This window comes from Nycticebus coucang, chromosome 10, assembly GCF_027406575.1.
Source record: "Nycticebus coucang isolate mNycCou1 chromosome 10, mNycCou1.pri, whole genome shotgun sequence".
Classification (NCBI taxonomy): Eukaryota; Metazoa; Chordata; class Mammalia; order Primates; family Lorisidae; genus Nycticebus; species Nycticebus coucang.
The window spans coordinates 115,116,843-115,132,315 of record NC_069789.1 but is presented as its reverse complement, the minus strand read 5'-3'; the positions used below and the strand labels follow the sequence as shown (position 1 = coordinate 115,132,315).

Below are 15,473 nucleotides of genomic sequence, written 5' to 3'. Positions count from 1 at the left end.
CCTGTGGTATGTGGGGTGGTCTTCAAGGGCCTCACCACATCCTGTATAGATACTGCTGCAGGAGGCATGAGGCTGTGCCCTCCCTGTGTGGCTGTCTTTGGTGCCTCCAAGGCTGTGCTTCTGGTTTCCCTTTGGATCCAACAGGCCTCATTTGGCTGTAAGCAAAAAGATGGCCGGGGACATTATCTGCCTATTGTGGTGGCTCAAGCTGCAGGTCTGGCTGGCCCAGGTACTCTTCAGGGCTCAGGCTGTTGTCTGTCCTCAAATCTCCCAGCAACAGTTCCAGACCCACATCTGCTAGGTTAAAGTCCAGTGTCAGAGAATGTGAGCCCTGGGTTTTGTCCCCCCCACACGCCAAAAGACAGCACAAAAAGCCCTTTTTGTCCCCATGTCAACCAAGCTCTGGGTGGGTCACCCTGGCCCACAGGGTGGGTATGGAGAGGCCCACTCAGGGCCCTGCCCCTTGGGTTTGCCATGCTCTAAAGTGTCCACAGCAAGGTCCTGGATGGAATGTGCGTCTCCAAACCAAGATGGATCCTGACCCAGAGGGACAGATGGATGGTACCAGCCATCGGGCACCTACTTTTTCTGTTTCCTGGAAATGTCCCTAAAGTCTATGTGTAGGAGGGCGGCGCCTGTGGCTCAGTGAGTAGGGCACCGGCCCCATATGCTGAGGGTGGCGGGTTCAAACCCAGCCCCGGCCAAACTGCAACAAAAAAATAGCCGGGCGTTGTGGCGGGCGCCTGTAATCCCAGCTGCTCGGGAGGCTGAGGCAAGAGAATCGCGTAAGCCCAAGAGTTAGAGGTTGTTGTGAGCCGTGTGAGGCCACGGCACTCTACCGAGGGCGGTACAGTGAGACTCTGTCTCTACAAAAAAAAAAAAAAAAAAAAAGTCTATGTGTAGGAAACAAAAGAGCTGCCTGGAGCAGGCCTGTGGCCCACCCCCAGCGGGGACCCTCCCCTCCTTTTCCAACAAAATGCTAGACAAGCTTAAGCAAAAATAGCATTTATTGTGGGACAGGGCCAAACGCGGCTCAGGGCTCAGCCCTCGGAGAACTGGCGGTACAGCCGTTCCAGTGGTGGCTCTAGCTGCAGCCGGAAGGGTATCTCCAGGATCTCCAAGAAGCCTTCAGCCTGTGTTGGGGCCTCGAACTGCTTCCTGGTGGCAGATAGGACAGTGACAGGAGGCTGGTCCATTGCCCCTGCACACACCCTGTGCCTGCCCCTGCCCATGAGGTACCTGTAGCTGAACATGACCATGTCAGACACAGGTACATGCGAAGAGCCGGTCATCTCTCGGAACTATAGGGGGTATCGGGGAGAGCAGGACAGTAAGACTGGGAGTCAGGTGGGGCCAGGGCAGCTGAGGGGAGGTGGGTTGCTAGGGAGGTGTGGGGTGGCTCACTCGGTTGTTGTGTCGAGCATGCTCAAGGGTGGCAGTGAAGAGGAAACAGCGGCAGGGGACACCGGCATCTCTGGCGCACTGGATGTACCTGTTGGAGCCAGGAAGGTACTAGGCTGTCTGCAGGCCCTGGCTCAGTACCAGGGGCCTTCCACGAAACCTTGTTACCTGGCCCGGCTGGTGGCATCAGGGTTTGTGTTGTCGATGACGACCCGTTTCCCTTGCTTTAGAGCTGTCTCACATGTGGTCACACAGCGCTGCCATGAGCCCAGTGTGTCCTGGGAGATGAAGGGAGAGCTGGTCATAAACAGGGAGACCCAGGAGGAGAGAAGCCCCTGAGCTGGGGCAGAGAAGCAGGAGACAGCAAGGTGGTGACAAAGGGAAGCTAGCCCCAGAGAGACTGGGACTGAGTGTGGTGGGGACTGTGCAGATGGGTCATACCCTGTTCACATGGACGTATCCGGCTGACACAAGATGCTTCGTGAGGAAGGTGGACTTCCCAGCTGTGGGGGACAGTGTCAGTGGGTGGCTTAGGACCAGATTGGGGATTTGGGCATCCAGAGAAAGGGGCTAGGGCATCTCACCCCCAGGAAATCCCACGGCAACAACCACCTCTGGGTTGGATCTCAGGAGGGAGCTGGATTCAGGGAGGCAGAGAGGCCCAGAGATGGACACGGTCCTCTGGAAGGGGCCAGACAAGATGCGTTAGACCTTTGCCCCAGGCCCACAGCCCTCCCCCAATGCCCCAGGCCTCACCGGGTCAAAGGCGGGGAGCTGGAAGCTGGCTACCGGCCACTTAAGGAAGAACTCTTCAGGTGTGGTGAAGGACAGGCCAAGGTTGAGGGCAAACTGGAGGTAAGGGCACAGGTCAGAGTGCAGGGTCAGACTCCTGAGGGGTGGGACAGAGGGAAAAATGTGGGGATGGGCGGGGCCTTACCAGGCGGTCTGCATAGGAGAAGTCTTTCTTCTTCCGCCCAGGGGCCCAGTTGGCTGGGCGTCCAGCTGCATCTGAAACACACAGGACACCCTCTCTCCACTAGCAAACTTGGACAGGCAGTCCCAGCCCAGCCACAGAACTCTCACCTTACCTCCCACAAAGACACTGTCCTCAATGGAGATGGGCACACCCTCGTTGGCCTAGGAAAGACAAGTAGAGACAACCCCTTCCCACACCACCTACCCTGAGTATTATGGGGCTTGTTGGGGCTGCTTCTCTTGGTCTATGCCCTGCATCAGGCCTTATCTCTTGACTTTTCATGTCCCCATCTTCCGACCCCTTCTCGCCTGTCCTTGTCACCACCTCCACCAGCATATCACCACCACTGCCTCTCACCTGGACTAGTCAGTCATCTGTTCCCCACAAAGCCACCAGGGGGCGCCTTTCACCACTTATGTCTGCCCTATCCCCTCTCCTGGAGCCCTTCTTGGCTCTTGCCTCACTAAGGATAAAAGTAGTCTTCACTGCAGCTCACAGGGCCCTTCTCTCTCCTTTTGCCCACCAGTACTAGCCCATGTCAGTAACCATGCAAGGCCCAGCCCTACCTCAGGGCCTTTGCACTGGCTGCCACTCCTGTCTGGACTTCTCCAGGCATCCACATGGCTCCCTCCCTTACCTCCTTTACACCTTTACTCAAATGTCACCTTCTCAGACCATCCTTGAGCACTGTAGCTAAACCAATACCTTGTTTCACAAATCCCTGCTATTTTACACACAGTCTGTCCACTTCAAGTTGCTCCTCTGTTGGGGTGGCCATGTCTGACTCATTCACTGGCTTCAGCTCAAGAATGGGCTGAACTTCAGAATAAATGTACACACAGAAGTGTAGTGAATGAATGAACGAGCAATTTCTCTCTGGACCACTCTGATTTTCAGAGTTCTAGAGTATTGTACTCATAAACCAATAAATAGGACAAGTAAAAACAGAAGGCAGGGACCAAGGGAGTAAAGACGACGAGAGAGAAAAAAGTCAGGATCAAAGGCTCAAAGGATGACCAGAACAGGGAAGAGGGTGGCAGCCCAGCTTACCCGCTCCTGCAGATGGTCCCACATGCCAGTCACTGGCTTCCGATACAAGCCTGCATGTGTGGCCACCAGCACCTGTAGATGAGGAGGGTCACACCATCCTCAGCTCCCCTAGAGCACCCACTGGATGCTATTCCAATTCTCACCAATCCAGGAAAGCTGCCAATACCCCAGAATTTTGTTGGGTTTCTGTCACCACAACTCCACCTGAGGCCTCCACAGGGTCTGTCTTCCCCACTTGTTCAACTGGAGTCGCGTACCTTCTCTCTGGGTCTCCCACATAGCCCCTCAGCCTCCTTTCCAGCTGTACCTGGAAGGGGACGCCCAACTTCTCCACCACAGCCTCCACCTTGGCCTTGAACTCTTCTGCTGGCAGCTTTCCACGCCCAATGCCCATCTGGTTGGTGAAGATCACCAGCTGGGAAGCAGATTGGTGTTACCAGGTGCCCCCCTCAATAGGGCCCTGGTCTGTTTTGCAGTATGGCCACCACGTGCACATGCACACGTTACACGCACATACCTTGAAGCCCTCTGCTTCTAGCTCTTGGAGTTTCCGTGGAATCTCTAGGTACAAGATCCTAGGGTGGGTAGGAAGCAGAAGGGTGACCTAGGGCCGGGAGGTGGACTCCAGGCCTCACTCACACCATTCTCTTGCCTCTTATCACCTCCAATCACTGGGGCCAGTGGGAAAGACCTTCCCCGAACGTGTAGTGATGAGGGTCCCATCCAGATCAAAGCCAGCTACCTAGTGTTGTCAAGAAAAGAGGAACAACAACAGCATCATTATCCTCTAACCCTCTTCAATCATAGTCTGACTCATACCAATCCTATAAGGCAGGGTCTATTATTACCCCCATCTTAGAGATGGGGAGGCTGAGCAATCACTATTGCATCTGTGTGATCTCTAAGTACACAGCCCAAGATCTTTGCTGGCTCCTATTACTCCTATGTCCCACCTCAGTGTTCCAGTCTTTAAAATGGGGGTTAACATCTTAGTCACCCTCTTCTCCTGCCCTCCTCCACCACAGAGGGTTAATAACCATGAAAATAAAAACAGGAGCAAAGCTTTGTTTGGGTGCTAACTGCAGATCAGGACTGTGACGCATGCTTTTCATGAAATCATCATCGTAGAGGTGAGAGAAAAGGGACTCAGAGAAAGTAGTGGTCACGGGATTTGAACTCTAGTCTCTCTGGCCCTAAAACGATACTTATAATTCCTGCTGAAGTGGTCATGATCACTGCTGATTACTGGGTGGTTCTGTGGGTCAGACAGGAGCCGAAACACACCATTTTCCCTACTGCTTACAATGACCCTTGAGTTTGTCATCAGGCCCATTTCTCAGAACAGTAAGTGAAGGTTAAAAGTAGTAGAGATAGGGGCACAGAACAAACTTGTGATTAAGTCTCCACTATATGGCTGCTCTCTTAGACTTCAGCTTGGACCTCACCTTGCCCTGGGGTTTTACCCCAGAAGCTGTGAACACTAACAACTTCCCGAAGTTCTCCCAGCCGGAGGATGACTTCCGCATTCGCTTTTTCTGCTGCTCAGCATCCTTCTCCTCATTCGGGGCCACTGGATGGGTGCTGGGTAGAGTATCCGGCTGGGCTCCTCGTGTGCCAGTCTCTTCAAAGCGCAGGGTCAGTGGGTGGAGGCCATTGACCAAATACAGTGTGTCCCCCACCCTTAGAGAACACTCCAACCCTGGCTTCAACTCCTGGATCCCCACAGTTGAAGGATTAACTCCCAGCTGCAGAGAAAGAGGGAGGTGCTGTGACTGGTTTCACGACCAAAGGACAGCTCCTCTAATCAAATACCCTGAGAAAGCACTTGCCTTTCTGCATCTACCAATCAGACCCTTAAGCCCTACCTCTTCACTATACACCACCCATCAGGGCTTTGGAAAGATTACAGGTTTCCAGTGCTGTCTAATTTGAAAGGAAATGAAGGGACACTTCACTGAAAGAGGAAATATTGGGCAGCGCCTGTAGCTCAAAGGAGAAGAGTGCTGGTCCCATATGCCAGAGGTGGCGGGTTCAAACCCAGCCCTGGCCAAAAACTGCAAAAAAAAAAGAAAGGGGAAATATTTCTTCATTCTCTTCTCACCAATCAGATTTTTTTTTTTGAAGGACAGAGTTTTATTGTCGCCCTCGGTAGAGTGCCATGGCACCACAGCTCACAATAACCCCAAACTCTTGGGCTTAAGCGATTCTCTTGCCTCAGCTTCCTAGTAGCTGGGACTACAGGCGCCTGACACAACACCCGGCTATTTTTTTGTTGCAGCTGTCACTGTGGCTTTAGCTGGCCTGGGTTGAGATTGAACCCACCACCCTCGGTGTATGTGGCTGGCACCATAACCATTGTGCTACCGGCGCTGAGCCTTCAATCAGATTTTTCTAATGGGCCTGTTCACTTGCTAGCTTGTGATTTCTCCCTGAACCCCACCCCCAGGCCTTGCTGCCCCTTGCAGAGGTACCTGTTTCACTGCCACTGTCCGGTTTTCAAGATCTGCGACCAGCTCCACTGAGGGTTGAGGGGGTAGAGTCAGGATTTACATACTTTCGTGATTGGTTCCCTTATTACTGGGGAGCATAGCCAGATTCAGGTTATGGCATCCATTGAGGGAATAGAGGCGGTTTATTTCTAAATGGGATTGGCTCCTTGACATTCAATAGCCAGAGAGAAGCCCTAAGATTGCCTTACACTAGTCCTTGCCTAGGAGCAGGGTGGATACTTTTCTCTAGCGAAGTGACTTCCTCTTTGACAAAAACTGTGGCTAGATGTTCCTAGGCTTTGCCTGTTACAGCCCATCCCTTCCTAGACAAATTAATTTTTCTCTATAGGATGTTTCTCTTTGACAAGGGTCGTGGCCTGTTTCAGATCTTCAGGGTTTATGAGCATCCTTCTCTGCCCAGTGATAATTTTTCTGGGATTGGCTCCATCCCCTCTCCCCCTGGCGTCTGCCTAGTTCTAAGTCAAGCACAACCTTTCTCTTCCTGTGCTTCCCACAGGGCATCTTCCAACTTCCGGACTGGCTGCACTACACAATCCCACCTAGTAGCCAACCATGTCCTTCACTGAATTAACTGTCCACCTTTGCCATCGCCAGTGTTCCTGCGTTGTAGCAGGCCCTGCCCACCTTGGTTTCTGGAGCACTTCCGGTCCGTAACTTGGGTCAAGGGTCCCCGGCCTAGAACCAGGGCTTGCCCGTCTGAGGGCAGGAAGATTGGGGGCGCCCCTCCAGGGGGGCTCTCCAGCCATAGGCGGCCCTGGACCTCCACCTTGGCCATCCTGGGAGCCGGCCTAGGGGAGAAAGCAGATAAACTAATTTAGGGGTTAAGTCGCCTAGGGTGCTGCAGGAAGTCCCGCCTCCTCCCACTTCCACTAGGAAATCCCTCCATCCGCTCAGGACTCCGGAAATCCCGCCTTTTTCCAGGCAACGAGACCGGTACCATCCATCGGTGTATTGGACTCCCTACTTCCCTAACGCAGAGACCGAGCCTTCCGATTACTCCCGTTTCTCCCCCACACTCACCTGTGCCCGTCTCTCGTGTTCAGGCGCCACTTCTGACCAAGGGGATTGCTAACCGAAGCTTTCCGTCTGCACCACCGATGGTGGCTGGCGGTTTCTAGGCGGACGGAAATGACACGTCCCACGGAGGCGGGCGGGGCCTTGTCTCCTCCCACGACAGCAGCGCCGCCTCTTCCCAGACCTAGGTCCCTTAAGGTACTTTGGCCACTCTGGCATTCATGTCTTGCTGCAATGCAAAGCTCAAGCCAGTAGGAGGAGTGGATACTCCGTTTGTGGATTTTCCTCTTTCCACTTTGACCTCTAAGGTCTTTCTTGCCCCTGACAGCACCCCTAGTCCTAGATCGTTCTTTTGCTTTACCCTCGATAATGCAGTTTTCTCACTTACAAAGGAGATAATCGTTTCCACGTCGTGGTATTACTAGGATTGGAGGAATTAAGACACAGTTTATACATGTTTGCGTGGTAGCAAGGCCTGTTTGTCTATTGTTAGCACTCTTCTCTCCTGGGTCTCATGGGAGATGGAGATTCTAACTGCAGACCACGTGTTCTACCTTCTCTCCAACCTCCAGCCATGTTATGGTCAGAAATTCCCTTCTGGAGGCTCCAGGCTTTGCTGAGAGAATACGTGGGCTCCAGAGACTGATTTCTTAAGGACTATGCCGGCTCCAACACTCATGACCCTGAAGATTGGGATTCAATGGTCACACAGGACTGAAACGCTCTCCCCTAATCTATGAATCTCCGTTTTCTTATCCATAAAATTGGGACAATAATACAACTCTCAATTTTGCTTTTAGAACCAGCTGCTGCTCATTCAGCTTCAGAAAATATCTGTTGAATGAACACCTCACACTCAATTCGTCAGAAGTAAAACTCTTTTATTTAAGAGCGTCCCTCCCAACTCCGGATCCCTTACTCCCACGCTCTCCCCCACACCAGGGCCGGAGAGTAAGGCCCCAGCCCCCCACCTCGGGTGGACGAGGGCCCTTTAAGGCACCTGTGGGGTTGGGGGAAGAGGAGCGGGAGCTGGTACCGTCCTGGTGCAGGTATGGGCTTCAATTGGCAGGTTGTTGTAGGGATGGAACGGATGAGAGGGGGGTGTGAGACACAGGAACAAGATTAGGCCCACCCTGAGGAGGCCAAGGGTACAAGTTGCCAGGGCTTGGGCAAGTATAAGATCCCAGCCCTAGTAGTGTAAAGAACCTATATTGAAAGCTGAAGGCCAATTCTGGGCATGGGTCGAGGTGGGGGGCTTGGCCACTCCCCCAGGAAGGTTGGGCAACTCAGGAAGGGCGGATGGAGACTCTTGGGAAATGGATCAAGCCCTTTGTAGGATTCGAGCCAATCAAATGAAAGAGCTCGCCAGTCACTACGGTGGAGTGAAGGCGCCACTACCCAATCCTAGGCTTCGGCTGTACTCTACCATCGAGAAAAGCCTCTACCATCGAGCAAAGCCCTTGTCGCTAGGCAGAAACCGGATTTGACCCATTTACGGCTCCGGGGCTGGCGGTAAACCAGTCAATCCCTAACAGAATCTGTCTCTGGGTAGAGAAAGCAGCGACAGACTCAATCGGGAGGCCAAACATATCTCGCTTCTCGGTGCCAAAAGTCGGCAGGAATGGTCAATCCGAGGAGGCGTGGGGAGACCGGCCCCACATAGGATCCAAATTGATGGTCCCTGGGGACGGGGCTGGGGTGTAGTGTGGTGCCGGGCAGACGCAGGACGGGAGGCTCCCTCCCTGGCTTCAATATTTCCGCTTCAGTTTCTGGAAGTCACTGGTGTTGAGCCTTGGTCGAGGCAGGTCCCCGAAGACCTGGGTGTCCTCAGCCTCCCGCAGCACCAGCGCGCGCATGCTCGCCGCGATCCGGTCCAGGTCGGGCGAAGAGGGCTGCAGGGACAGCGAAGTCGAAGGGTCAGTGCTGGCACCTCTGACCCCACTGCCAGCGATGGCCTTCACCTTGTCCTGCCCCATGCAGACCTTCTACCTTTGACACACCTCCTCCAAGAAGCCTTCCTGCCCCTCTCTTGCTCTCCGTCTTGGCCTGGACTCACACGGTGGAAGTGCTCTTTGTCCACTGGCCATTAAGGCCGTACACCCACCCAGTCTCATGTCTGAGGATATGGAATGGGGATTCGGTCATTTTCCAATCAGATCGCTGTTCTGACTAGCTGTGAACTAGAGTTTTCGCCTCCCTGGGCCTCAGCCTCCAGCTCTGAAAAATGGGGCTGATGATAGGGTCCCTGTGAAGGCTGAGGTGAGATAATCAACAGTTACTGTTCAAGAATGAAATAACACGTCGCCACTGCTATAAAGAAAGGATCCCCCACACATATGGGCCCCCAATGGGGAGGGGTCCTGCAGCCCCAGCACTTGTGGTACCTTCACTGCAGACCATCACCCCGAGCTGGGCCTCCCCCTGAGTAGAATGGGAGAGGCCATTGGCAGCACTGGGATCTAAGCTGGACAAGAAAACAAGTATTGAACATTCACTTAATGTGTGTCTTCGAGCTGCATGCAAGGACAGCCATGGCTGATGGACCTGCCAGCAGGCCCTGTTCTGTCTCCAGCTGTCACTGCCTCTCTGGCCTGCCTACAGCCTGGGGAGAGGAGGGGGTCACCTTTGTGATCTCTGGTTTGCAAATGAGAATACTGAGGCCAGAGAGAGGCACTACAGGGACCCAGGCCTCCTCTCTCAAGCCCACAGCTCCTTCCCAAAAGAAGCTGGTCCAGTTCCAGTTCTGTTCCTTACAGGCCCAGACTCATGAAAGTAACATGTCCTCTCAGTGCCTTGGTTCAGAGAGTTTCAGTAATAAATAAGGAGGACCCACTAAGGCAGGCCAGCCCAGTGTCATGAATGAGGACAGAAGACAAGGGAGTGGGGAAAATTCTGGAAGATGCCAGGAATGCTTAAGGTAGGCATGGGGGGCTGATGTGAACGCCCCTAGCCTCAGTTTCTCCATTTGGAGGAAATGCCAAAATACCTGTGCCTTGTCCAGGGCAAGTGTCCTAAAATGGAGCTACTCCTGGAATGGGGAAGAGGCTTTTTCTTTTTCTATTTTTTTTGTAGAGACAGAGTCTCACTTTATGGCCCTCGGTAGAGTGCCGTGGCCTCACACAGCTCACAGCAACCTCCAACTCCTGGGCTTAAGCGATTCTCTTGCCTCAGCCTCCCGAGTAGCTGGGACTACAGGTGCTCGCCACAACCACGCCTGGCTATTTTTTGGTTGCAGTTTGGCCGGGGCCGGGTTTGAACCCACCACCCTCGGTATATGGGGCCGGCGCCTTACCGACTGAGCCACAGGTGCCGCCCAGGGGAAGAGGCTTTTTCACAGGGCACTAAGACACACTGAGGCTGCAAGAGTGAGAAGTGGAGGGCTGTGGCCCAAGAACCCAACTCTTGAGCTGAGGGGAAAGACTCAATCAGGTAAAGGGGTGAGGGCTTCATGAAGGAGGTATCTCTGAGCCCTTCCAGACATATTCCCTCTCTCCCCAATGCCCCATTTGTCCCTCACCTGCCCATTCTCCTCATCTGATGACCGTGCCTCTGTCCTCTTCTCCTTAAAGGTCCAGACGGGCACGGACACAGGCAGGGACTTGGCATACTGCTGTGTGGGCAGGGCTGAGGCCGGGGTCACTGAGTAGGTTGGGGGCCCAGCGGGGGTCTCCTCACTCAGGCTGCCATCTGGAAGAGAGGGTAGTCCTTCAGCCTCTGTTCCTGCCCTAGTGCCAGCCCCTCAGGCATGGGGACAGCCTGGGACACTCACCATCTGTGCTCTCAGGGTCTGACTCACAGAAAGGGGGCAGGTCCTGGAGGGTGGCATCCTCATCCATCACAAAAAGCCCTGTGGACGGCATTAAAGGCCCTGGCTAGTAGGGTCCCTGCCATACTCCAGGTATCCTCAACTCCAGCCACCACCACCAACTCCCTGCAGATTTTGTGATTACTATACCTTCTGGCTCAGATACCCTTCCCTCTGTTATCTACCTGTCACCTGCACAAACGAATCCAGTTTCTGTCACTGTTATACTCTCAGGTGCAAATAACTGGCTCCATTAATGTGAAATCTCTCTAAGATTTGTTTGGAATGATGTGACTCAAATATAGGCTAAGAGAAATATGGGATTATGATCTCCATTTGACAATGGAGACCCGGAGGCCCAGAGAGATTAAGTCACTTGCCTGAGGTCCCACAGTTAAGTGGCATCACCAGGATGTGAACCCAGGATGCCTGGCTTTAGCGCCTGCCCTTTACCATATGCATGCTTTCTTCAACACTGGTGAGGCAGCCAGCCACTGGTAATAACCAATGAGTTACTCCTATTTACTGAGCTGCCTGAAAACTCCTATTCACTCCTCAAAGCCCTAGTGTTATAGTCTAGCCTCTAGGAAGCATCCCAACCTCCTGCTAAGGATGTAACCCTGCCTCTTGTGGCCTTCACAGGCCATTGCCTTGTGTCAGGACTCTAATTCGTTGGCCAGACTTGGAGTCTCTCAAGCAACAGGCATGCATCTGCCTTGTCTCATTGTGCAATACTCTCAGCACAGAGCTGGCACAGGACAGCAGAATAAGGAAACCAATAAGGCTCAAAGAGAAAATGACTGGATTAAGGTCACATAGTGAGTCAAGGGCAAGCCTGTCACAAGAATGCAGCTTCCAAGGAACATCAGGGCTCTGAGACAACCAAGTCCTACCCCATGGAAAACCTCCCTTTGCCCGCTCACCTCCGTTATCACTCCCGCCCAGCCGCTCCCCGGATGTCTCAGTCTCTGTTGGCTCATCCTCATCTTCCCCATCATCTTCTGTGGCCAGAGCAGATCGGGGTGGGCTGGGTGGCTGTGGTGCTGGTGGGGGTGCAGGGGGCCGGGCTGCGGCGGCAGCCCTGTGGGCCAGTGCTATGTCATGGAGACACCTGCGGGCAGCCTCTGCCAGCGCCCCCCGGCCGTGGGCCGCATAGGCACAAGGGCCTGGGCGGGGTGGTGGTGGTGGGGCAGCAGTTAGCAGCACCAGTTCTGTCCCAGTCCGGGCCCGGAAGCGCTCAGCGGCCCCCACCACAGCCTCCCACAGCTCCTCCGGGCGCCCTGACGCCATCCACACCCTGTGGGCCAGAGCAGGACAGAGGGGGCTGAAACTTGGCTGACTACACAATCCTTACCCAGCCCCTGGATGGCACTTGCACCTGCCCCCATCTACCCTGTCCCAGCCATGCTCAGTGTCCTTCCAAACCCACTCCTCTGGCAGAGAGGAGCCGTGGGTGTAAGACCCACGTGGATTCAGAAGATTGAGCACAGAAAAATACAATATTTAAATGTTGTAGACAGGCTAAATAAAATACATGATTAAAATGAGTTGCAACTGTTTTCTTTTTGCCCTCTTAACTTAGCTTCTAGAAAATGTAAAGTTATACATGGGGCTTGCATCATATTTCTGCCAGCCTCTGTCCTGGCTTCCCCCTAGTCTGTCTCAAACAAGCCCAGAGGAGTCTCTCTACACCTGGAGCTGACCCTGGCCCACACTTGAATCCCCAGGACAGGGTCCCAGCCCCTCAGCCTAACCCTGACCTCACAGGATATATGCTTCGTTGGCTTTCTAGAGCCTCTGAGGTCCAAGGCCTTTGGACAAGTTGGTCCCTGTATGTGGAAAACTACCTGCAAAGCTTTTGTGCTTCCTAAGAGACCCTGTTCTGACAATTCCTGTCCAGGTCTTCCCTCATTCCCAGGATAAGTTGCATGACTTCACTAGTCACCACAATTTCCTGGGATCCCGTCTTCATACCTCATGTCACCTGAGCTTGTGACAGTTGTATCTCTGCCTGCTTCTTCTATCAGACAGTGAGCTCCCTAAGATCAGGGATTCCCAATCTCAGTCCAGATGGTTATATCTCCTTACCAGGCAAGAAGAGCAAGGGATGAGAAGGCTGGGTTCCTAGCCCGACTGTCTCAAACCTGTTGTGTGACCTTGGACTACTCACCAGCCCTCTATGTGCCTCACCATTTCTTCCCCCCGTTAACCACAGTAGTTGAGCCAGAGCTGCTGGGTAGCAGAAGAGGCTCTTTGGGGAGGTGGTGAGCATGTTCACTGGAGATGTTCAAGCAGATTTGTTGTCTAGCCCACCAAGGCTGTCGTGAATACGAGTAGGGAATTTGGATTCAATTTTCCATCCCTGTGTGACTCCTAATTACAGAAGCCAGTGTTTGCTGAGTGATCCCACACCGGGCACTTCACATGGGGCAGGCAGGGACCCAAGGGTGTGATCAACCTTCTTTCCCACCCAACAGGGTGGAACTGTTATGCCCCCCACTTTTTAGTTGTAAACTCAGGTCCAGGGAGATTCAGCATCTTGACCAGGGTCACACAGCTGGAAAGAGGAAGGGCTGGACTTGGGCTCTCATAAAATCCCAACTGCCATTCTGCCAGCCTCATGAGAAGAGATTTATGATCTAACCCAGACGAGGAAAGTGAGGTTCTGAGCGCTTAAGACACTGGCCAGAACACACACAGCTAGAAAGGGCAGAAGTGGGACTGAAACTGCTGTCTGCCAGGCCCTTAAATCCCAGAGAGCTAGGTGTCCAGTGTCTCAAACACACTCCTCATGTTTTCCTCATCTAATGAAGGAGGAAAGCAAGGCTCGGAACAGGGAAATGCCTAGTCCAAGGCCACACTGTCTGGCAGTGGTGGGCCTGGGGCTTTCATGTCTTTGGACTCATATCCCCTAATGACACATGGAGAATAAGGGGAGCAGGCTCAGGATTAAACTTCCCTCTGTACTGTATCTTGCAGGAGCCACAAGGTTAAAGAGAGTGATGGGTGAGGCTGCCCCACACCTGAAGGGAGGCATGGGCAAAAGGAGCAGGGTCACTTACACACACCTCTCTGCCCAGGCCTTGGACTCTCTTACCCAGCAGGACAGTAAGCCAGTATTCCTTCAGCTTATGAAGGAAGTCATGTCCCCTCCAAGGAGCTGACAGATGGAGAAAGAACCCAGCTCCAGTGGAGGAGTATGCCACTGGGGAGAGGTGAGAAAGAGCTCAGACCTGCCCCCAGAAGAGGAACAGTAAGATGACTGGCCTCCTAGAATGAGCAGGAAAAAAAGGTACGGAGGAGAGGAAGTGGAGAGAGGAAAGTGACTCCAGGAAGAGGTGAGGAAATGCCCCAAGTAATGAGGAATGCTACTGAACCCCACACTTGTCAAAATCCAAGTGCCCCTCACCCGAAGATGTGAGGAACCCGATCCTCCACACCGTGGACAGGGGTGGGGTGAACGTCTGGGGCCTTGCTCCGCGGTTCGGAGACCTCCCCACCTCGCCCAGGGGTCCAGGAAAGACCCGCTTCTCTAGGAAGAAAACAGGAAATCCCGCCCAAGACAGGGGGCAGGACCGGAAGTCCCGCCTTTGGACGGGTGAGGGGCGCCCCGAGGCCCTCAGAACAGCCCCCGCACCCCACCCTGTGGAGGTGATCCTCGGCCAAGGTAAGGATCCCATAGGATCTAGACACCGGAAGGGAAGGATATCTAGGATTTGTCTCGGCTCAGACAGACGGTTCCCCCGAGGGACCTCTTTCCAGCGCTGGGCATAGGGTCCCTGGGCGTTCTCTGCCCTCTAATCTAAGCAGGCCACATCCCTCCCATGAGTCGTTTGCCCTCCCAGCGCCCGGCTGCCTCAGGACCGCCAAATCCTCCCCACGCCACGGTTCACAACGCCGCCTCCACTCACGTGCCCGTAGCCAGCATGGCCGGCCCGGTGCCGTCGCCGCCCTCAAGAGACATGGCGGCGTCGTACGTCACGTCCGCGTAGTTGCCCTTCCTCCACTCTGCACACTCCGCCTCCCCTATCCCGGCCGCCCGAAATCAAAATGGTAGTAACGGGACTTCATCCGGATCAGTGGGCAACGGCGACAGCAGGATGCCCATAAGAGAAAGGTTGAAAGAAACGCTTCAGCTTGCGGAAAACAAGCCTAGATCATTTCGACAAGATCCTCAAGAAATATGGTAGTGCGCACACATTCACTCAAGAGTACAGTGAAACTTAAGGCGAGCGACCTGATTTCCCTCACACACAATTTTTCCCACAAAAGTGGAGGAAATATCTGTGCTCGTTAACGACCTGGAGTCAGCCTGGCTTCACCTGCCCACAATGTGTATGGGGCTCTCCCTCCAACCTACCCCCTTTAAGCACCAAAGCTGACAAAGGTTCTTATATGGCAGCATTCTGGCTTCGGTTTGCCCAGCTTCAAGATGGCGGTTCAGCCCGCATTCTCTCCATGGCTGACTCAGGAATTAAAGAGTCTGAGACTGCTTCGTTTCCGAGGGCACTGACGACTTCATCCCGTTTTCCCGAGTCCCTTAATGCCTCTTGTGATGTATGGTTCCTCTCACCTTTTCCTTTATCCGTTCTTTTCCAGCACTTCGCCGTTGCGCCCCACAAAGAAATGGGACTGCCCGTCATTAACATGGCCTCAGGCGATCTGCTGTGGCCGTACCCTCGAGCAAAATGGCAACTTTTTGGCTTCGATGCCAGTA

The 15,473-nt window shown here is 53.7% G+C and overlaps 2 protein-coding genes across 6 annotated transcripts; both read right to left on the bottom strand.

The window, feature by feature from the left end:
- Positions 1 to 991: 991 nt before the first annotated feature.
- On the bottom strand, positions 992 to 7,103 carry PNKP (polynucleotide kinase 3'-phosphatase). Its single transcript, XM_053606663.1, has 17 exons — positions 6,958 to 7,103; positions 6,562 to 6,725; positions 5,899 to 5,945; positions 4,873 to 5,172; positions 4,090 to 4,169; positions 3,945 to 4,002; positions 3,735 to 3,842; positions 3,428 to 3,499; positions 2,490 to 2,538; positions 2,339 to 2,409; positions 2,158 to 2,250; positions 1,986 to 2,082; positions 1,843 to 1,904; positions 1,570 to 1,679; positions 1,405 to 1,492; positions 1,240 to 1,301; positions 992 to 1,158 (listed from the first exon to the last, which is right to left on the bottom strand). Exons 2-17 carry the CDS (start codon positions 6,710 to 6,712, stop codon positions 1,041 to 1,043), a joined length of 1,566 nt encoding a protein of 521 aa, XP_053462638.1. The 5' UTR covers positions 6,713 to 6,725; positions 6,958 to 7,103; the 3' UTR covers positions 992 to 1,040.
- A 708-nt stretch (positions 7,104 to 7,811) lies between these two features.
- AKT1S1 (AKT1 substrate 1) lies at positions 7,812 to 15,462 on the bottom strand. 5 transcript variants are annotated; one of them, XM_053606668.1, is made up of 5 exons: positions 15,330 to 15,462; positions 11,680 to 12,053; positions 10,721 to 10,798; positions 10,469 to 10,638; positions 7,812 to 8,843 (listed from the first exon to the last, which is right to left on the bottom strand). In XM_053606668.1, exons 2-5 carry the CDS (start codon positions 12,044 to 12,046, stop codon positions 8,700 to 8,702), a joined length of 759 nt encoding a protein of 252 aa, XP_053462643.1. In that variant the 5' UTR covers positions 12,047 to 12,053; positions 15,330 to 15,462; the 3' UTR covers positions 7,812 to 8,699. The 5 variants fall into 5 exon arrangements, with proteins under 5 accessions (XP_053462643.1, XP_053462644.1, XP_053462641.1 ...); XM_053606669.1 differs by having other exon boundaries at positions 15,117 to 15,402; XM_053606666.1 differs by lacking the exon at positions 15,330 to 15,462 and adding an exon at positions 14,668 to 15,110.
- Between the last annotated feature and the right edge of the window lie 11 nt (positions 15,463 to 15,473).

Bases quoted from the DNA above. Each gene is read 5' to 3' on its own strand.
- PNKP (XM_053606663.1), bottom strand. From the start codon at position 6,712: ATGGCCAAGGTGGAGGTCCAGGGCCGCCTATGGCTGGAGAGCCCCCCT. The intron at 3,500-3,734 runs GTACAGCTGGAA...CCTCATCTACAG, and splicing joins AGTTGGGCGTCCCCTTCCAG to GTGCTGGTGGCCACACATGC. The intron at 2,251-2,338 runs GTAAGGCCCCGC...CCTTACCTCCAG, and splicing joins TCTCCTATGCAGACCGCCTG to TTTGCCCTCAACCTTGGCCT.
- AKT1S1 (XM_053606666.1), bottom strand. From the start codon at position 14,720: ATGTCTCTTGAGGGCGGCGACGGCACCGGGCCGGCCATGCTGGCTACG. The intron at 10,799-11,679 runs GTGAGCGGGCAA...TGCCGTCCACAG, and splicing joins GGGCGGGAGTGATAACGGAG to GGCTTTTTGTGATGGATGAG. The intron at 10,639-10,720 runs GTGAGTGTCCCA...CCTCTCTTCCAG, and splicing joins AGACCCTGAGAGCACAGATG to ATGGCAGCCTGAGTGAGGAG.